This window comes from Melanerpes formicivorus, unplaced genomic scaffold, assembly GCF_026170545.1.
Source record: "Melanerpes formicivorus ecotype bairdi unplaced genomic scaffold, bMelFor1.0.p_v2 SCAF_17, whole genome shotgun sequence".
Taxonomy (NCBI): domain Eukaryota; kingdom Metazoa; phylum Chordata; class Aves; order Piciformes; family Picidae; genus Melanerpes; species Melanerpes formicivorus.
Genome location: NW_027142369.1, coordinates 8,293,339 through 8,317,143, shown reverse-complemented (window position 1 = coordinate 8,317,143; position 23,805 = coordinate 8,293,339). Strand labels below are relative to the sequence as shown.

General features: G+C 38.4%; 2 protein-coding genes across 5 annotated transcripts in view; both read right to left on the bottom strand.

Annotated features, from left to right (window-relative positions):
- The window catches only part of PAPOLA (poly(A) polymerase alpha), a 43,899-nt gene extending 33,999 nt beyond the window's left edge, over positions 1–9,900 (bottom strand). For 3 of the 4 annotated variants that reach the window (XM_068148876.1, XM_068148878.1, XM_068148877.1), the window contains exon 1: positions 9,602–9,899. In XM_068148876.1, the coding sequence (XP_068004977.1) occupies positions 9,602–9,609 (8 nt within the window). In that variant the 5' untranslated portion in view covers positions 9,610–9,899. Of the gene's footprint in view, positions 1–9,601 lie in introns of all 4 variants that reach the window. The other variant, XM_068148879.1, reaches the window with a different exon arrangement.
- A 783-nt stretch (positions 9,901–10,683) lies between these two features.
- AK7 (adenylate kinase 7) overlaps positions 10,684–23,805 on the bottom strand; it is a 30,138-nt gene continuing 17,016 nt past the window's right edge. Inside the window, exons 14-18 of the mRNA XM_068148880.1 lie at positions 22,989–23,054; positions 18,567–18,764; positions 14,994–15,214; positions 12,690–12,848; positions 10,684–11,541 (exon numbers count right to left, since the gene is read on the bottom strand). Of these exons, the coding sequence (XP_068004981.1) occupies positions 11,503–11,541; positions 12,690–12,848; positions 14,994–15,214; positions 18,567–18,764; positions 22,989–23,054 (683 nt within the window). The 3' untranslated portion in view covers positions 10,684–11,502. The remainder of the gene's footprint in view (positions 11,542–12,689; positions 12,849–14,993; positions 15,215–18,566; positions 18,765–22,988; positions 23,055–23,805) is intronic.

The following is a 23,805-nucleotide window of genomic DNA, read 5'->3' as shown; positions in this document are numbered from 1 at the left end:
TGTTTACAATCAGTTTAAACTTCCTATTTACACAAGTTATACACTGTTTCTATCACAAAATAAGAAACATTTTTTTCAGGCTAACTATGTATTATGTATAAGAAAGACATTACAGTACTTCACTTTTACTTCCATAATCCATTGTCATCATCTCCTCAGGATTTCATTCCACATTTCCCTAAAGACTATGTATTTAAAAAAAAACAAAAACAAAACAAAACACACCAACACCACCAACAAAACTTAAAAATTGATGGGAATCAATAAAAACTAATGTAATCTTCCACACATTAAAACCATTTAAAAACTATTCTAAGTACTACAATTTGTTTGAAATTAAGAATTCAGTCACAGTGCAATTTTCTCACAAAGCAAGTTTACCACATTTGCAAAAGGCAAAAAAGGGGAAAAAGTACATTTAGAAAAGAGCTAAGAGGTTTTAATCATCTAATGAAGAATTTGGAAGCAACTGAACAAATACAGACCTTAAGACTTTTGTGTGAATTAAACTGTTTTTTAAAAAGCTGATGAGTTACATAAATCAGTAATTCAAATTAAGGACAAAGAAAGCCACTAAAACCAATTTTAATCTTTTTCAAAAGAAAGAAAAGGAAAAAAAATAAAAAAATAAATAAATTTAGGAATGCCAGCACAATAAGTAGCTTTAGCCACTTTGTTTCAACTTTAAGTAGTCAAAACCGCAGAATTTCTGAATAGATAAATAGCATGAGAAGTTTTACTCATGCCACAAAGCAAGTATTTGACTGATTTCTCCCATTTGGTCAACTGTTGCTGTAAAAAAACTGATTTTCTTTTTAATTTAAGATTTTTCAGTTTATTTGTACAGGTTTATTGAAGCAGTTTATATAAAGTAATCAGTATCTGAGTTGTGCGTAACAGTATCCTGAAGGTCTGACTGTAATCTTCACCCATCCATAAGCAGAAACTGCACTCAATTCAACAAATACTAGACTTCATTGAGAAATTTTGCAAAACATAGCCTGGCAGGTTTCAAAAGAAGGACTCTAATTCACTCACCCAGATTTTGTGAGGCAGGCTCCTGAACTTAGTAATGCTGATGGAGCCCTCTGGTTTCCATGTGCACCAATACGAGAGTTAATAACTTCAAGATAGTCCTTCACATTGCCACCAAAATTACAGCACATAAAAGCTAACCAAACATCAGCTGACTTCCCTCATCTGGGTTCCAGCATAACCCTAGCAGTACAAAGTGCAGGTCTGTCTTCACAGAATAACATGTTGACCTGCATCTGGTTTAGGGCAATCCCAAGCACCAATATAGGCTGGGCAGCAACTGGCTTGAGAGCAGCCCTGAAGAAAAGGACTTGGGGGTGCTGGTGGATGAGAAGCTCAGCATGAGCCACCAGTGTGCACCTGCAGCCCAGAAAGCCAATTGTATCCTGGGTTGCATCAAGAGAGGCACACTCAGCAGGTTGAGGAAAGTGATTCTACCCCTCTACTCCGGTGACACCCCACCTGGAGTACTGCACCCAGTTCTGGAGCCCCTATTACAAGAAGGATATGGACAGGTTGAAGCATGTCCAGAGAAGGGCCATGAGGATAACCAGAGAGCTGAAGCACCTCTCCTATGGAGACAGGCTGAGAGAGCTGGGGCTATTCAGTGTCAAGAAAGCTCTGAGGAGATCTTATTGTGGCCTTCCAGTATCTGAAGGGGGACTACAAGAAAGCTGGTGAGGGACTTTTTTGTGTGTCAGGTAATGATAGGACTGGGGGAAGGGAACAAAACTAGAAATGGGTAGATTCAAATTGGATAATTGGATGTTAGGAAGTTCTTCACCTTGAGGGTGGTGACACTAGACTAGGTTGCCCAGGCAGAAGCCCCCATCCCTGGAGGTTTTTAAGGTCAGACTAAATGGGGTTCTGAGCAACCTGATCTAGTGTGAGGTGTCCCTGCTCATGGCAGGAAGGTTGAAACTAGATCCTCAAGATCCCTTCCAATCCTGACAATTTTATGACTTAAACCAGTATTACCTCCAGTTTCTACAGTAACATGAGAGCATGGCCATAAAGCACAAAACCAGCTTAAAAGCTGTCATTTTAGTGACCAGTTTCAAACAACCTATTAAATCATCACCTGATACACGTCTTTGAGAATTGTTACGCAGGAACAGAAGTTTTAGAGCTACTGCTTTTATATTCATGTTAGGTCAGCACAGGACCTAACTACACAAATGTTTTGCCTGTGTTTGAAGGTTGAGGAGTTAGTAAGAACACTTACTGGGATGGTATTTAGCAGTTCTCAGCTCAGGTGCCTCCTACAAGATTTTATAATTCATAAAAAATGCAATGAAACTTACATTTTAATATGTATTAGTACTGAAAAAAAATACAGGTCATTTCCAGCTAAAAACATTTAGGTTGATGTTCAAATATTTACACCTGCTGATGGATAAGGCTAGTCTAAGGTTTCTATAGCATACAAGATAGTAGAAAGGTGCTCTTATAAAATGACAGAGAAAGATGGCATTTGGCAGGAAATTTTCTAGAACTTGTTGACGGATGCAATAAACTAATGTTAGGTAAGCCATGTTCATTCATTTAAATGACAAGTAGTCATGAAAGTTACTACAAAACAAAGTTGTAAAAATGTATCCTCTCACCACCAGAAATAAGCATTAAGTATTCATTTTTCTACTTTGATGTTGAATTTACTTGTCACATTTTAACCAGAAAATGCTGATGAGCAACACTCCTGAACTTTTACTTTTTCCTAAAATCAGGAAGATCACACACTCTGCTCCAAACTATTCTCTCTTGGAAAGACACGGACATTTGTCCCAGGTTGAGGCAGATGCTCTCTTGCCTCCCACCGGGGCAGAAAAAAATGAGACTCAAACAAATGGATTGCAGAAATGATGGAAAGTTTAAATGGAAAAGCAGTCAATGTTTTACAGAAACTACAAGCATAGTGACAAGAGAGATCCCAAAGGATACAGAATCCCTTACAGCATACCCAGAAGCATCCCAACATTTCCCTTCTCCCTACCTGAGGATATACCCAAAACCCCCAGGGCCCTTTCTATCCCCCCCCCCCCCACCACCACCACTGTTAAACTCATCTCAGCTGGCCAGATCTGAGATTGCCCTTCCCCATTCTCCTCCTGGCATTAGGCCTAGCCAGGCCCAAGAGGCCTTGAGGAAACTCCCCTTCCATTACCAGATAGGGAGTATCTCCCACAGGAGCAGCAAGGGAAGAAAGAGGAAGTGTGAGACCTTGATGATGGATTTATAGGGAGCTGGGCATTATGGGAATGAAATACGCTATTTCTTGTGTCCACCCACTGGGCTGGACACTTGGGGCACCAGAGGTGTAACTTGTGTGGTGACAGCAGGAGGCACCCAGCCTAAATTGCCTCAACACTCTACTTTCTACCTGTGAAAAGTCATGATATAACACTTTTAGAATCCTGTAAAGTATCCAATTTCTTCAAAGAGAAAGAACAAGTAAGAATAAATGTTAACCTTCTACCTAAGAGGATCAAGGAAGTTAAGGCCTCAGGAGGGGGTTGTCAACACCTTGGTAGTATGTAGTCTGCTAGTCACTGAAGTTAAGCATTAACAAAAATCAGCATTAAACAACAGCAGGAAGTCCCATTCCAGCTATTCAATCTTGACAAAAGCAAAGACAATTTTGGCAGACCTTGTCAAGGTCTGGCACCCAACTCAAACTATGTTCAGATATTTTACGTTTGGTTGGTTTAGGAGGTTTGGGATTTTGTTTGTTTTGTTGGGGGTTGTTTATTTGTGGGCTTTGTTTGTTTTTTGAAGAAAAATCAAGATAAAATTTTGAACATTTGGAGTTATTTTATTCTAGTCAACCACATATACTTCCAAAGATCTTGCTCTCACTCTCATGTGAATGAGCTACCTGCCAACAGCACAAATATAAAGTTTCAGAAAATGCAGAGTTAAATTTAACATGCTATTGCTGTTGCTCTGGTTTGACCTGCATTTTTGAAGAACATATGCTGACAGTTTAAATAATTAGCAAATTGGGTAACAGGTACAGTGGTTTAATTCTGAAGTGTTACAATCCAGTATTTCATACTCAAATATTAATTAATCTCATCTCTCAGAGATATATGTTTTCCCTCATGGGAAAATACAAACAGGTGTAAGGTTCTACTATATACTAGGCTAAAACCAAATACAGCTAAATGACTTCTTTTTTTCTTCAGAACTCAAAGTTTTTGTACACTTTTAAATTCCTTCAAATGGAAGTGACTACACTGTTCTAAGGTAGAGGGGTGAGGACTGTGAGGCGAGGAAAAAACTTTCCAACTCATGTTTTGAAGATCAGGTTACACCTTGAAGATATAGCCGCTTCAACTGAATATACACATAAACCAAATACAAGTGTATCTATGTATATAACTAAGAGCTAGATACAACTTCTAAACACTGTATAAATGTTTTCTTTTATAACTTTGGAACCATTCTCCACCCTCAGAAGCAGCAAGAAACCTTCTTCAGACATGCTTTGTATTTAATGCTCTTCCTACTCCAACTTAAAAATTCCTGTTGTTCTTCACTCCCTGTATTCTGGCTCAGTTCTAAGGGTAATATTTTAGTGGTTTTATTAGAGTTACATTTATATGCTTATCATGAAAAAACCCACCATCAAACAGTTGCAATCAGGACCGCATTATCTAAATATACTACAGAAATCTGGCATGCTTCACAGAAATAACAGACCAAGAACAACCAAAATCTTAATAATATACAATACTCAACAAATTATAACAGGTTGAATCCCATGTGTGCTTAAAATGTATCTGATCCACATTTAAATATATCTTAAATACTCAAGACCTAACCCTTCTAAATGTATGACAAGTGCATGCAAAAATCCTTTCCAGCTTTTGGCCATCAAGACCTGCATTTGCTGGAAGGCATATAGCCCCTTTTATGTACCACTACATCTCAGCTGAAGATTAAGTTTGTCCAGACAGACATGCACAGTGAGGCCAGCATTGAGGAAGCAAGAAAAACAGTGAGCTGTTAACTGTATTAAAATAATGCCAACAACCCACAGAACATTAACTTTAGACTTGACTTCATAAGGACCTTTGGCTCACCCAGTCCTGTCTTCAGATACCAAGGCAGGATAGACAAGGAATCTCAGTGCCTATTCTCTCTTCTCTGTCTCTATTGATGACTTCAGCAAAATGCAGTCTCTCTTATTTACTAAAACAAGTAATTCAAGTCAGATTCCTGAAGCAATACCAGTGATCACACCAACCAGTCAATTGGTTGGGGCTAAATTAAAGTTCAAGCTCTACTGTGTCAAATTTCAGAGGAAGTGTTTTGCAGTGTTTTGTTTACTTGAAGTCTCAAGGACTCTGTATACTTGTTTTGTAGTATCAAGGAGCAACTTTGGCAATTTCAGGGTAAAGTTTCTGGCTTTATCTTAATTCTCATACTCCACATAAAAGTTCAGAAATCAAGACAGGAAATCTTGATGAAGCCACTGAAAATGGGGTATCAGGGAGTATGTTTCATATTGTTTCATATTGTTAAGATGCAGCTGTCCTTCCCAGACAAAAATTTTAATATCTATCAGAAAACTGCTGGATCATTTAGACCATGAATTACATTTCAACTGTAAGTATGAGGTGTTTGAGGTACTCAAAAGAGATTTGAACATGGGTACTGAAGAATGACAGGCAACACACCTGTGAAAGAGCCTCACCTAAGTCCAAAACCAACCAAACGACACCCCTCCATACCCCCAAAACCAAACCAAACAAAAAACAACCCCCAAAACATCAGGCATACACATTCCATTAACTTTTTACTCAATCCTTAGTACTCTCAGGCTCTTCCTTTTGTACATCAGAACAGTGAAGGCAGTATGTGCAAACACCCATTCACAACATTCTTACTAACAGCAGTTTCAGAAGCCTCTCAAGTTTAAACTAAAAAAAAAAAAAAAAAAAAAAAAAAAAGTCTACTGATCTCTGCAGGCAGCACTTAAACCAAAAATAAGGTTTACTGCTATTCTGGAGACAAGATTAACACCAGAAGCAGCAATTTAAGAAATTCAGTAAGATTGAATTAAAAGATACCAGAAAATACCAAAACAAGAATTAGGAATCCCATGAAGTTTTTCACTGCAAGAGATTAATTTGCCTCAGTGGTGAAGTCTGCTCAACCCAAAATAACTGAGTTTCCAAGTTGTGGATAGTACCTCCATGTTAACATGGTCAGTCATGTTTGGAGTGACCTTAGAAGTCTGAAAGCTATAGCAAAACCACATATTTTTGGTATCCATTGCTTCTGTACTGTATCTAACACATTAACCCTCATTTATAAATTAAGGCAATTATTCTAGTTAGGAATAACTTTAGAACAACAGTCCATAAAAAAACAGAGCACTCTGTTCAGAAACATACTTTTTATCCACTCACAATCAGTACAACTCATTTTTAATATAGTGTTGTACTTCTGGCATACAGGTTGACAGTTGCTAATTACAAGTCAAGGAAACAATGACTCTGCATGTTTAAAGCAAAGTTCAGTGAAAGAAAAAAAAAAAACAACAAAAAGTCTTACTTCAGAAGCTCAAATAAGCTTGATTCCCTACAATAAAGCTAAAAAATAATTAATAACACTCCAAAACTCTTAATATGAAAGTTACCAATAACAACTGTTAGAATTTATGGCAGCACTTTTAAGTGTTCAGATACAATTCAATGCACTTTTCAGCTCCTGGGTAAAATAAGACAACAGTAACTTTCGCAGCAATTTCAGCGAACAGTGAAGTTCGGCATAGAAGCTTCAAGTGTAATACTATCAATAGATTAACAAGAAACAGACTCATGCTGCTATTTTTTCTATCTCAAGGGTCAGAAAGGTCCAGATTACATAAAAGACTGCATCATCAACTTTACTCACTGAGTCGGTAGCCATTCGGAATACAAACTAGCCCTAACTGAAACACACGAACAGCTTAATGCACTTAATTTCTCTCCAGCATCTTACTTCAGGTAATGCAAAGGAACATTCTGCACTTAACCAATTGCTAAAATGTATCTTTATAATATATATATCTCACCTTTGTTTCTAATCAGCTTGTCTTAAACAATTGAAACTAAGATTTTTCCCTTACACAGCTGCTTTTCACACAAGAGATCTGTAAAAGTCACAAACTACTAGGATAAATTTAGAAGTGGGTTTTTCTAAATATTAAAAGGCTTTTATGAATGACAGCTATCAGCAGAACTTGAGTTTGCTCTTGTACTACTAATATACCTTGTACATAAAGAATTTGCTTGGGTTTATAGTTTTGTACCATTCTAAGAGAAATATACACACCCAGTACAATGTTAACAATACTGTACACCTTCTGATTAAGTCTGAACTAATGCTTTTCAAGTAAAGAGTGATGACAGTCTCTGGTGTATGGGAAATCAGCTCTGACTAGGCCTGTCAGTTGTAAACCCAACCCCAAAACAAACAAACAAATAAAATCAAGTTTAAAGGATTTCAGAACGGAAGTCAACATTCACACACAACCCCCAAAATAAAACAAACAAAAACCAAACAACAACAAAAAATTGTCATCTTGAAAGTTTGGCAGTGACACAGGGTTATCACCCACAGAAAGATTATCATCCAAAAGAGGAAAGAATCAACTACAAAGAATTGAACGCAAAAGGAACTTCCTAACCTCATTTTTTTTCCTGTCTAAACTTAAGTCAGAAGTATCCTGTTTTAAACTCAAGAATTAACATTACTAGCACTGCAAATTACTAGTGTTACCTTTGCTTTTAAGTGTTGACTGAATAATACAATCATTTAAAACACACAAATGGCAGAACAAACACAGAATCAGAGGAAGATTTTCCTAACTAAACCTCCTGTATTAGTGAAGTTGCCAAATAATGTTTATATTGAAAATTGCAATATAATAGTGCAAATATATTATTTAAAGTATCCTAGTACCTATATTAATAAAAATGAGCAAGTCATTCCAAACTTGTCAAAATTGAAGACTGCTACTACCACAACTCCTAAAAGCAGCCCAAACCTTAAAACGTTGTTATTAAGCATTTGGAACTTATGTTGTCACAACTAAATAAACTAAGAATGAAAATATGCAGAATAAACACCCTCCCATTTTCCTGAGGCCAAAAAGCTTAACCAACTTCAAAGACAGTTTCTGGCATTTTTTTCATTGTCATAATGAATGTGTGCAAAACTTATCTACAGACATTGCAGCCTCTTTATACACACATTTTATTTTCCGCATTCACACACCGTGTTTCTCCTGCCATAAACTCTTTAAGTTTGTCTCATGCTATCTACCCCAGGAATAAGTAAGCAGTAATTCAGACTAACTAAAACAAGCACAATAAGCAAATACAGGTATTCTCCACAAAGTTTACACATTTAAACAACTGTGAATAATCGTTAACAATAACAGTGGAGCAGTAGTGAATAATCCCAAATTTTTAATATTTCTTCCTCAAACCAACCAACAAAACCTAGCATATAATCATGTATTAAAAACCACTTGACCACCTATTCATGGCTGGTCCCCTCGACTTATACTGGACAACAACAAAATTATGTACTACGGAGCTAAGGAGATGGAATTTTTGTCGTCTTAACTCGCAGCCCTCCAAACGTCAGGGAGAAAAATAAAAAGAAGCGGGGGGGGGGGGGGGGGGGGGGGGGCGGGAAGAGACGAGTGAAAGAAATCGGCTAAGAAATGCAGATTAAATTATGTCCTACTTCGTTATTCATGACTACCAGCTGAGTTGCAGTATGGCAGGTCCAAAGCATAAGGACTACTTTTCCAGCGAGAAAGACTCTCTGCAACCCAAAGACAGAATGGCGGGGGCGAGGGGGATTAGGGGAGCAGTGAGGGCCGCCGGCCGATGCTGCCGGCCGGGGGCGCTGCCTGCACTCGCGCTGGCCTCCGCAGCGACTCGGCACTCCGGAGTCACCGAGCACCGGGTATGTTTTGTAAGGACAGCAGGTTCAGCGCGGGTCATCTGTTAAAAACCAGCGCCTGTTTCTCTCCTGTCCCCGGAACGAGGGAAAACCGTTGGCGAGGCCACTCGGGAAATGCTTTGGAGAAACTCTTGAGAAAGCAAGCTTCGTCTTTCGCGGCCAGGGCGAGCAAAGGATAAATATGCGGCACCTTGCCACCTCCTATGGCTTGATTCAACAGTGGGTCGAAGAGGGCCACTGCAGACATCCGCCCCGTGGCCGCCAGGCCTCTCACGCTTGCCGTTATGAGATCGTGAAGAAGGCGACAACGAAAACAAAGCCACATCTGCATCTCTTTCGGGACTCAGAGCGATGAGTGGGGGGACAAGATAGCAAGCAAGTAGGTCCTCGCAGGCCAGGCGGAGAGGAGCGTTTCCACAGCCCCTCACACTGCGGCACCGGAAGAGGCCAGGACCAGAGGAGGAACAGACAAGCGGGGGAAGGGCGAGAGCTAGCAGAAAGGGCCCGAGCGGATAGGGAGCACGGGGCGCTACGAAGAGAGCGCTAAAGGCCGGTAAAATACAGGCCTTTAAGACACTCCACGAGCTTTCCAACTTACAACGGCATCGTCTCTCCGGCCCCTCCTCCTCCTCCTCCGCCGTCGCCGCCACCACCACCACCACCACCTCGTCGTTCTCTTCTCCCTCCTCCTCTTTTCTTCGTCCTCCCCCACCACTGCCGCCTCTGGGCCGGTCACTCGTCCCGCCAGGAAGCGGGAATCGTGACCATGGTAAGGGCCGGCGTCAGGCCTTAGAGAGAGGAGAAAGCCTTTCGCTAGGCCCGGCCGCCGCCGCTTCACTTTCCTCTTCCCCTCCGGCCTTCTAACATGGCGCCCAGACGATACCACAGCAACGTTCTAGACCGGGGGGGGGGCCTGACGCAGCAGCGCGTCCACCCCCGCACGCCGTGCACGCTAGCTAGCTCGCGCAGGCTCTGGCGGCCACGAGGCCGAAGGGCACCCTGGGGGCTGCAGTTCCGGCGAGGCAGCGACCCGGCGTTTGAAAACAAAGCGCTAACGGTTGGGGGGCCGCGCCTGCGCGGGGCTGGCACGGGCTCACGCCGAGTGCGGCTGGAGGCTGTTGTGCTTTGAGGGAAAAGTTGCGCGCAACTGCCGGTGTGCTGGGCACGGAGCGACTTCGAGCGAGAGAAAGCGGGGACTTTAAGTTGCTATAGGAACTAAAGTGGCGAGTGCGCCCTCGTGTTACCCCGACAAACCGCCCAAAAAGTCCTGTGCCGCTCCGGGCTGCTCCTGCCGCCACGGGGAGGCCCCAGCGACGGCACACCGGCTAGGTGGCTACGCGCGGGAAGTCCTGCGGAGCGATGCGGCTGCGGCGACAGACCTCCGCTTGTAGGGTGGAAGGCGCTTTTGCTGCGCCGATAGCTCCGGGAAAGCACGGCGCGGTTTGTAATCGCTTCACACGGCCGAGCGCAACCTGTCTGAATGTCCCATTGTCCCCCTGAGAAATCAAAGGTTTAGGATAAAAGAGAGCCCGTTTTATTTATACGTACTTGCATCGAGCTTATTTTAGGTTTTGTGCCTCACACTCGAAAAAGATCCTTTAATAATTGTGAAATCTCTGCCCGCAATATACTGCATAAGTCGAAGAAAATGGTAAAATAAAAACACACTCTTTGGAGATCAGCTCAAAACTTTATTCTTAGAGTTGCTGTAATACAAAACTTTACTACACAAAACCTTCCCTTGTTTTATTTTTTTTTCTCCTTGGTGTCCTATTTTCACCTTACTGCTGAAAAATAGAATTCTCGAACATTTATCTAAATGTACGGATTATTTGATTTTCAACTGCCTTATATGTTAAATGGTAACTTGGTCTGGCAGCATATAGCATGCATTTTTTTTTCCCCCCAAATAAATGTTTCTTCTTTGAATGTATTTGTTTTACACCAAATACGCTATCAGTTTCACCTCAGTCAGTCTTCAGTACAACACAAAAATACGTTGTGTGATTTTTCGCCCCTTGGTAGCTGGGAAGGGAAATAAGAGAGCTTGCTGCTTCTATTCTGTTTTCAGTGAAAACAGTGGGTTCGGGGTCTGGGGGTTATTTGCCTGTTTGTTTTTAAGAAAGTTTTTCTTGGGCCAGCTGCCAACACCCACTATGGATCAGGACAAGAATATACTGCTTAAATAGAATGTGTAACTGAAAAAAGAATACAGGAAAAAACTTTGGAGAAAGAATAGTTTCTTAGGGCTCACAGTTTCAGACAGGTACATGAAATACAGATATGTAAATGTATGATTAATATGTGCAGTAAATGGCACTTTCGTAGAAGGACTTTTAGAAACCCAATACAACATAGTAATATGGTATAAAAAATAAAATTGGAGAATACATAATATGCCTAAACAAAAATTCTGAAGCTAATTTATTTTAAATGTGTTAAGAATATTCCTCCTTTCTAATTTGCAATATCTGCAGCTGTTAGGATTTAACATTTATGTCATTCGGTACCAGGACTGTTCTTGAAGAGAAATTCTGCCTATAAACAGAAGGGTTTCAAAGTTACACTTAGATTCAAATCTCAAATTTTAAAAGTCACACACACGCACCAAAACAAACACAAACAAACAAACACACCACCAAAAAAAGTGGATACTATTGCTTTAAATTCACAGAATGTATGAAATGGCTCTACAATGTCGTTTTTAACAGATACATCAAAAGAAACCTCGTCCCCAGAAATACCATCTACTTCATTCTCCCTTTTGGTAGCACTCTCCCCATCTCTATTGTGGGTAAGAGAAGGAAGGAAGCTAGCTATCACAATATTCATCACCCTATGGAAAATCCTAAGGCATCTCCTAGGGCTCAATTTCTGGATCCAGAATAGCAGATAACACAGCTCTTTAAAAGTTACACAATTAGTAAAGGAGACTTCAGATAGTTGCCACTGATCAGTATGCTAAAAGGTTAAAAGGATTAACAGTCCTTAGTGCCTAAAGTGACACACAGCACTGATGCTTTCATTTTAAGTTTTCACTTCATTTATGTTTCTTTTCATCAAACCACTAATAACTTGTTAACAACTTTCTTGGAGTGTGTGTAAAACAGCACTACAACAATAACATTACAGCATCTCAATTCTTGTCTGAATGGGACACTGACCCTGCTTGTGGCAGAAAGTTGAACTAGGTTACTTCTTCGGGTTCTTTGCAAATTAAACCATTCTATTAATGTCTTACAGGATTTACTCATTAATTTTTCTGTGTATTTGTGAAGGAAAATACAGGAAAGCTTTTATTTGTTTACAACAGCATGTTCTGTTGTGTCTAGAGGGGTGTAAGCAGGATAGAGAGTCATGTCCCCCTTTCTGCAGATACCTGAATTGGAAAGATAGGATATGCAGAGTGAACATACCAAAGATAAACCAATTTCCCTAGTGATTCTTCTCCTGTTACTATTTAGCAAAGCTGGATTATGCCTGTGCTTGATACACATCAGTTAGTCATATAAAGAGTAGTTGCTGTGTTTTTAATTTTCACAATAATTGCTAATCACAAGAATTGAAGATACAGCTGTTAATTAACTGTTATTAGAACAGTAGATATAAATATTTTAAGTCCTTAGATTCTTTGGGTCTATGTGGATGTTCAAATATATTTAAGAAAGAAGGAGCAATTGCCTTACCAGAAAATCAACAGGATCATCTGGCCTGATCCGACAGCATTCATTTATCCCTTGCATAAGTGTTGGCATGACATTCTTCATTAAATAGTTACGTAATGGAATGGACTGGGCCTCCAATAACTCTTGTTCTTGTCTTTTCACTTCTTCCAGTTTTTTATTCTACAAAATTTGAACAAAATCATAAGGTTTATAACATCTACCAAAGAGCACTTGACTAAATAATGGTGCCTAGAGAGAAAAAAAAGGCGCTGTTAGAAGCTGCTAATAGAACTTCGAAAACTCATGGTTTGGCAGGAAGAACTATGAACATCTTATTAAAGCACAGAGCACACAGAGGACAAAGAATCAAATATGACTGAGCCAGAAATAATCTCCTTAGTAAAATATTTTTTTTTTCTCTCTTTAGCACCTAAAGGACACTTATTCTGAAGTCTTCCAGTGGTTCTGTTTCTGTAAGATACTTGACAAAACAGTTGGAACACACCATACCACTTTAAAAATCAGTACTGTTTCAAATGCAGAGGATCTCGTGAAGGTTCTTTAAACTGGAGGGGAAAGAGAATATTTTTAATCAGAAGAGAGCTCTGACTCTGAGTTTTGTTGGATTTTTTTTGTTTGGTTGGTTTGGGTTTGGCTTCTTTGTTTTCTTTTGATTCATGTAAGTTTTAAAAGTGGGTAAGAGTTAACTAAATACACACTGAATTATGTCTGTTTCCACCAGCTAAATTTATTCCTAAATTTGAGTTAAATCAAATACAATCAATACACTCAAAAAGTGTGGGGGGGAATAAAAACACTGAGTTTTTCTTTCTTTCACTTAATAGCGTGCATACTGCAGTCCTTTTAGTCAGAGATTATTAAAAAAAATTTATCATATTCTCTCATTTTATTCATCAGTAGTCTGAGTCATAGATCACTAGAGCAAGCAGATAATACGCTGAAAACTGCTTTTCCATATTCAAGGCATAACACAAAATATAATGTTCAGATAAAACTGATGTACCAATATCTGAAAAAGATCTTTACCTTATTCACTCAACCCAGGAGTGCTATTGAATAAACCCTGTAAGTAGTCTTTGGTCACGACTCAGAGACAGCAGCTAATCTGCAGTCTCAAGGGCAAATGAATACCTGCTTAGATTGCCTGAGCATTTACCTCTTTAAAAGCATAAATTTAAGTACACTTTTTATTTAAACGCCTACTTTAAGCTACTATAATGGACAGTTTGCTCTCCTGAAAGCTAGATGGCTTTGGATTGGATTTGGCTAAATATGTGTTAAGTACCCTTACTAATGTTTTAGACAAGTTTACAGAGGGTAGGAAATGTTGAATGAAGCTGTAAATAAGCATAGAGATAACAAAACTTATTTACAAGCCAACATCAGAGCAATGTAAATGCTTCTTTAGAAGTGAGTATTATTTCCCCACAGACTATATGGGCATTCAAAGGTAAAAAAAGGATTTCTCTGTGAAGTTATCGGTGTGTTTTTAAATAGATCAAGAAGAAGACAATAGAACTGCCTCCTGGCAAAACAATCTGTCTCTGAGCGTGAACAAGACCATTCTTACAGTACAAGTTTCAGGTTATTTACCGAAAATGTCCTTAGGTGTGGCAAAGTAAATAAGAAAAAAGTATTGTGTATAAATCCTGTGAGATCAGGTAGCCTAAATACCAAATGCGCTTTGAAGTACTAGCAAACAGCACCCTTCAGACAGTTGCAGGAAGTCCTCGCTGAACTGAGGATTCAGCTCTTAAAGGTGTTTCTCTTGCAAGCTCAGAAACCTGTCTGTGATAAAGACCAGAATATTGATCCTTGGTGAGACAAAAAAACTCGTTTGAAAGCTATGACAAGATTTGGTCAGCTGCTCAGAAATGAGGAAAACACAAAAGTCCTAGAAGACTGGTCATGGAAAAATACAACTGATTTTAGTAGATATTTATAAATGATAAAATAATAGAGCTAAAGCACAGTAACAAAAAGAATAATATAATAAAAATATTTTAAAGACATGCTGATACCAATGTGCCAAAAAAAAAATATCAAAAACACAACCAAAAAAAACCCCAAACAAACACAAAACAAACCCCAAAACATTTGCTGTAGCTGTAATAAAAAAGAGACTACAGTATTTAGGTTGGGCCTCAAAATGCACTGTGAAGTTAATCTAACCTAGATCTAAAGTATGATATAAAGAACTAGAGTATTTATTCCACACCTTCGAATTGTATTTGCAGAACAGATTGCTGGAAGCTATCGAACCCATCAATAATAATACCTTTCCCCAAATACATATTAACCTACCCACTCTTCCCAATTTGCCATTCTTTCAGCTCTTTCCTTAGCTTCTTTAAGCTCTTGTTCAGCTTTTTCTTGCGCTTCTTTGGCAATGCGTTCCTCAGCTGCCTTGTGTTCCAATTCCTCCTTTTCTTCATCTGTCAAACCATAATTCCGAGGTTCCCCAATTTCTTTGATGATCTCTTTTACAATAAATCTGTTCTCAGGATCTTCAAATTTGGCTACATCTTTTAAACAATAGAAGAGATAAGCTTTCAAGGCTTTTGTTAATTATCAACGGACATTAGTGAAGAACTGCAAGACATAGGAATGTATTGTATTCATGTGTCAGTTTTCAAGTATAACATGTTTTCAAAGGAAAATAAATATATTTTTTTTTTTTTCTACTGAAAATTTTCTACATCTGATTCTTTTTACAGCTAAAATAGTTTGTCTTTTTAAGATCATGTAAGGGAGAAAGTTATTTAAATATGTTTTAACAACTAATTAAAGTACTTTTTACAATTGTTCTATCAGTTTCAGCTTTCCTAAATTTTGAATCTTGAAAATGAAGTTAGTTATTATCATTGATGTTACTCTGTCACCAATCTTAGGTCAGCCTATCCAGATGGGTAAAATCAGAAGCTTTTCATGGGTGTCTCCCTCCAAGGTTACACAATAGATTTTTAAAATTTGGCAACAAGCTTCAAAGTTTTTACTTATAGAGATTTACAAATACACAGAGATATTTTAGTGTGTTACGTCTACAAAAGAAATCTGTAGTTTCCTCTAGGAGCATAGAGACTGAGCAAGACCTCTTTGATTTCATTCCTTCTCCCTGTTAAGTGCTGGAGATTGCTTGCATATTAAACTTGTAAAAAAAAAAAAAAAAAAGGCAAACAACAACAACAAAAAACCACCACAGAAAAACTGACTATTTTCAGGGCTTCCTGGACTCCGTATGCATTCAGTATGAGCAGGCACCAGGCAGAAAGGATGTAGAAGTGTGCATGGAAGTTATGAAAAGTGGACATTGCAGGTATGCAATGAATACAGAACTAACAGGCTCCTTCTGTAGTAAGGGACTGGAGATGTAAAGGCACGTAAATGATTAAGGAGACCAAGTCAAGGAGGGAGAAAAACAAGAACTAGAATACAGAGTCTAAATGACAATCCAGTAGTCATACTTCACAGCCGTCTGTTTTATGAAGTTATCTTGAAAGTCATTGGCAAAGCATGCTTCCTATTTCATTGCAATCAGTAAACCGGACAGAAGATAGCTGTTCAGTACTAATACCAGCATTCCAGGAGGTTGAGTGTTTGTGATTTGGACTTGGAGTCCAAACTCTGCTAATGAATTCTGGAGAAAGCCAACATAATTCTACATGATTTGTTTGTTTGTTTGTTTTTTACAGTTTCATCCTTCAAAAAGTCAGGAATTGCATTCCTGAAGTATTCTAAATTAAAAGAACAATACATTGTCTATGACAAGCACTTCTGCAAATTTAGCTGCACCTAGATACAAAAATTACAGTGCAAACTACATTTCTAATATTGCTAATAACTCTCTAAGCATTGAATTTGAGGTCTCAAAGTCTGCATTTTTTTCTTAGCAGAGCAAGATTGCAATGACAATATTACAGCAATCATAATTAACTGCATTTATCCTCAAAAATAAATAGCTTTTAAATAAAAAACTAGGTTAGCACTGACACTATGAGATCTTCAAAGAAAATTGCTGGTTTAATTTTAACATGCATTATTGTAGATGACCTAATAGGCCTGTGTCACTGTCCCAAATCTGCAGATGAGAAAAATAAGACACAAGATAACTGATTTTCAGACTTCATGCAGTGAGTCATTGTAGCAAAGTAGTTGCCAGGAATCTTGAAGCCTACTCCTTTGTACTAGCATATTTCAGACTCAGAAAAAATAATAAACATAAAAGCTATTAATAAAGCTCTATGTGATCATTTTCTAAAATTGAGGTGGAAGAAAGATTTGATTAATTTTGAGTCAATATTTAACAAATTAAGCACATTTTTCTAATCCATTCCACACTAAATTCCTTCAGAATATGGCCAAGAAATCAGGTGGCTCTCTGCTTGAATTTGATGGTATTGAATTCTATAGGTCTGAGAAACCAACTGGATCATCAGCTAGAATGGGGGTAGGGAGTGGTATTTGCAGAGCTGAAGATTCCTCACTGAAGTTATATGTGTTATCTATCTTTAACAGTTTCTATACTTGGTGGGTAACAATCAGTGATGTGAATATAGGTAAAGAGGCAGTTCTTCAGATAAACAAGATGCAAAGACTGCTCCTGTGAAGGTGAAAATCAACACTGTAAACTGAATGTGAAAACTGTCTGGAAGTCACTGAATGTCATAGATGTGATAGCTCAATAATGAAAATCAGTAGGCTGGTGACTTTCCTTATTTGGAATGGACTAGAGTGTAAGAGCTATTGTTTGGCATAATTCTTAGCAGAAAACACTGCAATATTCTACTGTATACATTTTATAGGTCCAAACAAAACAAAACTAAACTGTCTTGGACAGTGCTGCTACTTGCATATACAGAAATGTATAAGAATATGACCAATTGATGACATCAGTCCTTAATATTCCCCATTTTTTATATTTACTTCCTGCAGCAGACATGCATCAGTTCTAAAATTATTACATTAACACATTATTGCACTTCCTAACAACACATGTATGGTGTTATTTTCAACATAATCTCCATGACTGACATTAAATAAAAAATAAAAAAAAAAAAGACAAAAGACAAAATCAATTATGATTGAAGCTGTTCAACAAGTACCTTCCCATAACTCATCTCAAATGGGCATTCTAAATATCAGCAGCATGATTTCAATTCCAGGATTGTTGCCTTGTTCTTTCTTTCCATACCCTGTGCCTTTCTCCGTTTTTCTTAGGGATGCTGTCACTCTAATTTTACTGGGTTTGAGTAATCAGATAGGAGTAAGCTTCTCAAGATTTCTAAATATTAGAATTTTCTAGATGGGGAAGACAGATAGTTTCTCATATACCATAGAATAAAATACATTAAGTCCCAGCTTTCCACTTTTAATTTCTAATCCTTTTCTTTCATGCATTATCAGTTACAGATCACCCATATATTGTCAAAGACAAAATATAAGCACCTATAATATTGAAAGTCCATGAAAACAGAATAGAATAGAATAGAATAGAATAGAATAGAATAGAATAGAATAGAATAGAATAGAATAGAATAGAATAGAATAGAATAGAATAGAATAGAATAATAAACCAGGTTGGAAGAGACCTTCAAGATCATCGTGTCCAATCTGGAAAGATGCCAGTACAAAGATCTGTAACCTAAGTTAGAAAATTATTTTGATCATTTAGCCACAAAAAAATTAACAATTAAACCCCCTACTCTTAAAACCAGCTTAACTGTACAAGAAAAAATCAGGATCCATATAAGTATACAGATATTTATGCAGGTGTATAATTAAATGCTTTTTGTACCTGCATTCTGCAATGTTATATATATATATATTTAAATATAATATTTTACTCATATTTTATCTAAGAATTTTACTGCTTCATACCAATAAACTGAGGATGTATTTCAAGTTCATCAAAATAGTTGAGAACAGTTGTATCATCTGTGTTTAATTCTCTGAAGAGACTCAGGGACTGCAGAAACTGGTCCTGGGTATAATGAGTTCCAGCAACAACTCTCTCTGGCAGATTTATTATTCTGTTTATAAGGAATTCATCAGATGCAGTCAATGAAATAACAAATTCTGCAAGAAACAAGACATCATCAGCACCCATATATTATTGGTTTTCCTCTTTCTTACCTATTTTGTGTTAATAATAAATTTTAAACCACAATTGAACATAAATAGATGTGAATTATATATATCTTTATACATAATTTAATCAAATGCTTATATTCAACTTCTCCAGTTACAGCAACCCAATAATACAGAGAAATGTCTGTAAAAAAGCTACACATTTCAGATTCGCCAAATTATCTTAGATCTATCAGAAAGACTATTCTTGCAATAAACAGGAAAAACATGCTGCTTATTTCAAGAATAAGAGCAGCAATGCAGTGAAGTCCAAATTTCTGAGAAACCTATCATAGAAACAATGTATCTAGTAAGTAGAGGAGGAAAAACATTTCCTATATTGCAGCCAAAGCAACAAGTAACCCTGGAAAATTTAATGACTCATGAAAATTCATCACCCTGACTTCTAATCTCACAGATAAAGTTGCATCTGCTAAATTAAACTAAACCAAACAAAATCCAAATAATACATTAAAGACATTATGTTACCACATGCCATAAATTGTCACCTGGTAAACCAAAACACCAAAAATCTTTCAAGGATCTTCTCCTCATTTCAGAAGTCTCATATATGTAGTTTCATTAGGCTGAATCTTCCAGTATTATAATAAATCAACAATAAATTTGTACTTATTAAATATGACTGTAAGGATTGGTCAGAAGAACACTATTTCCTCAATATTGCCATCAGAAACCAGGACAGTAATGGACACTGAAACTTAGGCTAACATCTTAACTTGAGTTTGCAACAGCCTGCCTGATTGAGCAGTTACTGATTCCAAGAATGGATTGTGGTCTCCATGTATACACAGGTGCAAACATTAGAACTGCATGGTACAGAGAGCATGGTACCATTCTACACAGCAGAAAGATTGATCACACCACTGTCTCAGCTCATTCTGCTGGAACAAACTACATAACTGCTGTCCAAAAGAGATGGATATCTATGTGGTGATGAGGAAATTGTGAACCTTAGGCAAACTTTGCTCATTATAATATGCAAACACACCTCCTGGTTGAAAGCTACCTGCCTCAGACACTTCTCCCTGGGCATGGATGGAAGCCTTGCTCAAGAAAGGCAAAGATTGGCAGAGATAGGATAAAAGAGGGCTTCTTATCAAGGGAACTTAGGAAGCTTCCCTACCACAGACCATGATGATCAAAGAAGATGACTGACAGGGCTCTTCTTGGTCCTGGGACCCTAGGGACATTGTCTTGGATACTGGTGGTAGCTGTCAGCCTCTCGACTCTCTTGGGGTCCAGTGACCATGAAATAATTGAGTTTTCAATATGCAGTCAAGCTAAGAGGGGCAGCAACAGAACCTCAACTCTGGACTTCTGGAGGGCAGACTTCAGGTTACTTAAGGAACTAACTCAGAAGGTACCTTGGTGGGACAGGTGGGCAGAGTCCAATGGCATGAGACTTAACACATCTAAGTGCCGGGTTCTACACATTGGCCACAACAGCCCCATGCAGCGCTACCGGCTGGGGTCAGAGTGGCTGGAGAGCAGCCAGGCAGAAAGGGACCTGGGAGTACTGGCTGATAGTATGCTGAACATGAGCCAGCAGTGTGTCCAGGTGGCCAAGAAGGCCAATGGCATCCTAGCCTGTATCATGAACCGTGTGGCCAGCAGGAGCAGGGAGGTCATTCTGCCCCTGTACTCAGCACTGTTTAGGCCACACCATGAGTCCTGTGTCCAGTTCTGGGCCCCTCAGTTTGGGAAAGATGTTGACTTGCTGGAACGTGTCCAGAGAAGGGCAACAAAGATGGCGAGGGGTTTGGAGCACAAGCCCTATGAGGAAAGGCTGAGGGAGCTGGGGTTGCTTAGCCTGGAGAAGAGGAGGCTCAGGGAAGACCTTCTTGCTGTCTACAACTACCTGAAGGGAGGTTGTAGCCAGGTGGGGCTTGGTCTCTTCTCCTGGGCAGCCAGCACCAGAACAAGAGGACACAGTGTCAGGCTGTGCCAGGGGAGGTTTAGACTGGATGTTAGGAAGAAGTTCTTCATAGAAAGAGTGATTGGCCATTGGAATGGGCTGCCCAGGGATGTGGTGGAGTCACCATCACTGGAGGTGTTTAGGAAGAGACTGGATGGGGCACTTGTTGCCATGATTTAGTTGATTAGATAGTGTTGCTGATAGGTTGGATGCAATGATCTTAAAAGTTAATTCTATTCTATTCTATTCTATTCTATTCTATTCTATTCTATTCTATTCTATTCTATTCTATTCTATTCTATTCTATTCTATTCTATTCTATTCTATTCTATTCTACTTTTCTCTTTGTCACCATTTCTACCTATCTCATGCCACTTTATGGACAAAGAAAGTTTCATTGTTGATTGAAGCAACCCCCCTTTGGCATGTTTGCCTTAGTTTTTTGCACTTCAAGATCATAGCAAGTGAACCATCATGCATCCACTGAGTGGACCATAACAATGACTTCATTTAATTTGTCACAATATATTCTTATATTTCTGTTCATATAATTATTGAATACTACTGAAACCTGTTAAATTAATAAAGCCAGTGTTATGAATATACTGGTGATTCTGTGATTTGTGTTAAAGGTAGAGAATTCAGAGTGCACTGGGACTGGGGGTCAGGAGCTTGCAAGAGCCTGTTTTGAGGACAAAGGGGAAGCTGCATATTTTACAGACTTAAACAGAAACAGTGTGTTTAGCTAATTGGAGACACCAAGGCTGAGGAGAAGCTGTATTAAGATAAACACTCAGTTCTATTCAGAACTGGGGATTTGTTTTCTTTAGATAAGAAGCCTGGACAACTGAGCATGTGTGAAAGTGGACAACTTTGAGGATGACTCATTTACTTCATCTTTCGACCCTTGGGAGGACCTTTACCATGCAGAGTGCACATGAGCAGGGATCTGCCTAAGTATTCTAAGACTCATTATCATATGCCTGCTTTCTATTTAGCATAAGTTTGTTTATGTAGATGATGTATCTATATAAGATGAAGAAAGTTATTGTAAAGCTGCTGTGGAGGTGAAGTTTGATACCTTTGCATGCCCAACCAGTTGCTTTGCCTGCTTTTATTGCTTTTTATTGCCTTTTTATGGTCTTTTAGTGCCAATAAAATTGTGACCAGAAACTTTTACCTGGAGTCATCTATAACATCAGGAAGTAATTTTTCTAACATCAAAGAGAAATTTGCAGAATGAAGTACAGCCACAGCCCCCTTACCAGCTTGCTGTCTACTAGAAAAACCTCAAGAACCCCCCCCAAAAAAAACCAAGAAAACCTTCCCAAACCAACAAAATCCTTTATGAATAATTCTGTTTTCTAAAACAAGTGTTCTCCAAGTTGAGAAGGTATCTTCTTAAAACAGATCCCATGCTTGGGGTAATTTAATGGGAGAAAAAGGTGTACTTCTCTGGTTCATCACAATTCATTCACATATGCTTTTTTGAAATGGATGTTGGAATTGGTTTTGTTTAGGAATAACTGAAATTATTTACTTCAGAAATCAGCAATTCGTAAGTGGTTACAAACCACTTTTTAAATCAAAACCTTCTCCCCTTCATGTAAGTATAGGATCTAAGGAAATTTTCAGAAAGTTCTGAATTGTCTTCAGTTCCACTGAAGCCAGTAAATTATCATTTGCTGAAATGCTAAGTATTTGAGATATTAAACTTTTATACTATCTAATTTAACACATTACCTAAGGCAAAATATGCTATATGTATTTCTTGAATGTAGTAAAAACTTGCAAAGAAATCAAGAATAGCAAAACATGAGGATAAAGTAATTTCTCCATGGATGAAAATCACTCTTTTAATTCCCAACTTAACTAATACATTAAAATTAATTTGGTAACATCTTTCAAGATATCACACTACAGATAAACTTATGGGGTTTTAATATGCCAAGTTCAGGAGCTCATGTTTATTTCATTGCTAGCTGCTGTAATCACAACAAAGGAAGCCACTATTCTTATCAGCCAACAGTTGATGACATTTCCACAAGCAGAAAAAAAACAGAATAATAAAACACCCACAAACTGAACCAAAAGAGGGCAGCAGCATTACATAAATTACAGATTTATTTTATGTTAAATGAAATACAAACAGATGGTGTGATATTTTAGACATCTCGTTGGTGGCAGCAGTATTTCAAATATCCTCTTTATTTAAAAAAGAAATCTATCAAACTTACCAGGTATGATTAATTTATCAAATTTAGGTATTTTGCTTTTAGTTTCTTCTTCATTTTCACTTTCCACTACAACAAAGGCAAGAAATTATTGACATTTTCATTTGAAGCAACAAATATTATCTAAAAATGTGCCCAGTACAAACACAAATTTGTCTATTGGTGGAAATTAATCTAACCTGGATACCACTTCAGAGAATTCATTAAGTAATTCATGCTCCCAGCCACCACAGAATTCTACCTTGGACTCTTAACAGTTGTTTGCCTATGCAGCGTAAATATGAACATGCATATGCAGATTTAAAATGTGTCCATTGTGCTGGTCTGACCCTGGCCTCTCATGCCAAGTACTTTATTCTGCTAAAACCAGAGACAGGGCTTGGAACAGTGAGTGGAAATGTTTCACAGTATCACAGTATCACAGTATCGCTTAGGTTGGAAAGGACCCCGAGGATCATCGAGTCCAACCTATCAACACAGACCCCATGCCTAGACCATGGCACCAAGTGCCACGTCCAATCTCCCCTTGAACGCCTCCAGACTAATATGGTTAAGCTAAACAAGACAACAAGACTGGTTTTCATTTTTCTTCAAACCTCATGATGCAATTTACGTATGAAGGTAAGTCTTCGTCTTAATGAACAGTGCTTGCTCACAATTTGAAATGTGTGTCATAGAGCTCCTCTGAAGTCATATATATTGCAGCTGATCTAATATACCCCTTCTAATATAGCTCATGGAACATGTGTTTGTGTGCTGGCTGGTTCCTCCCTAGACCAACAGGCTCTGGGCAACCTGATCTAGTTGAGGACATCCATGC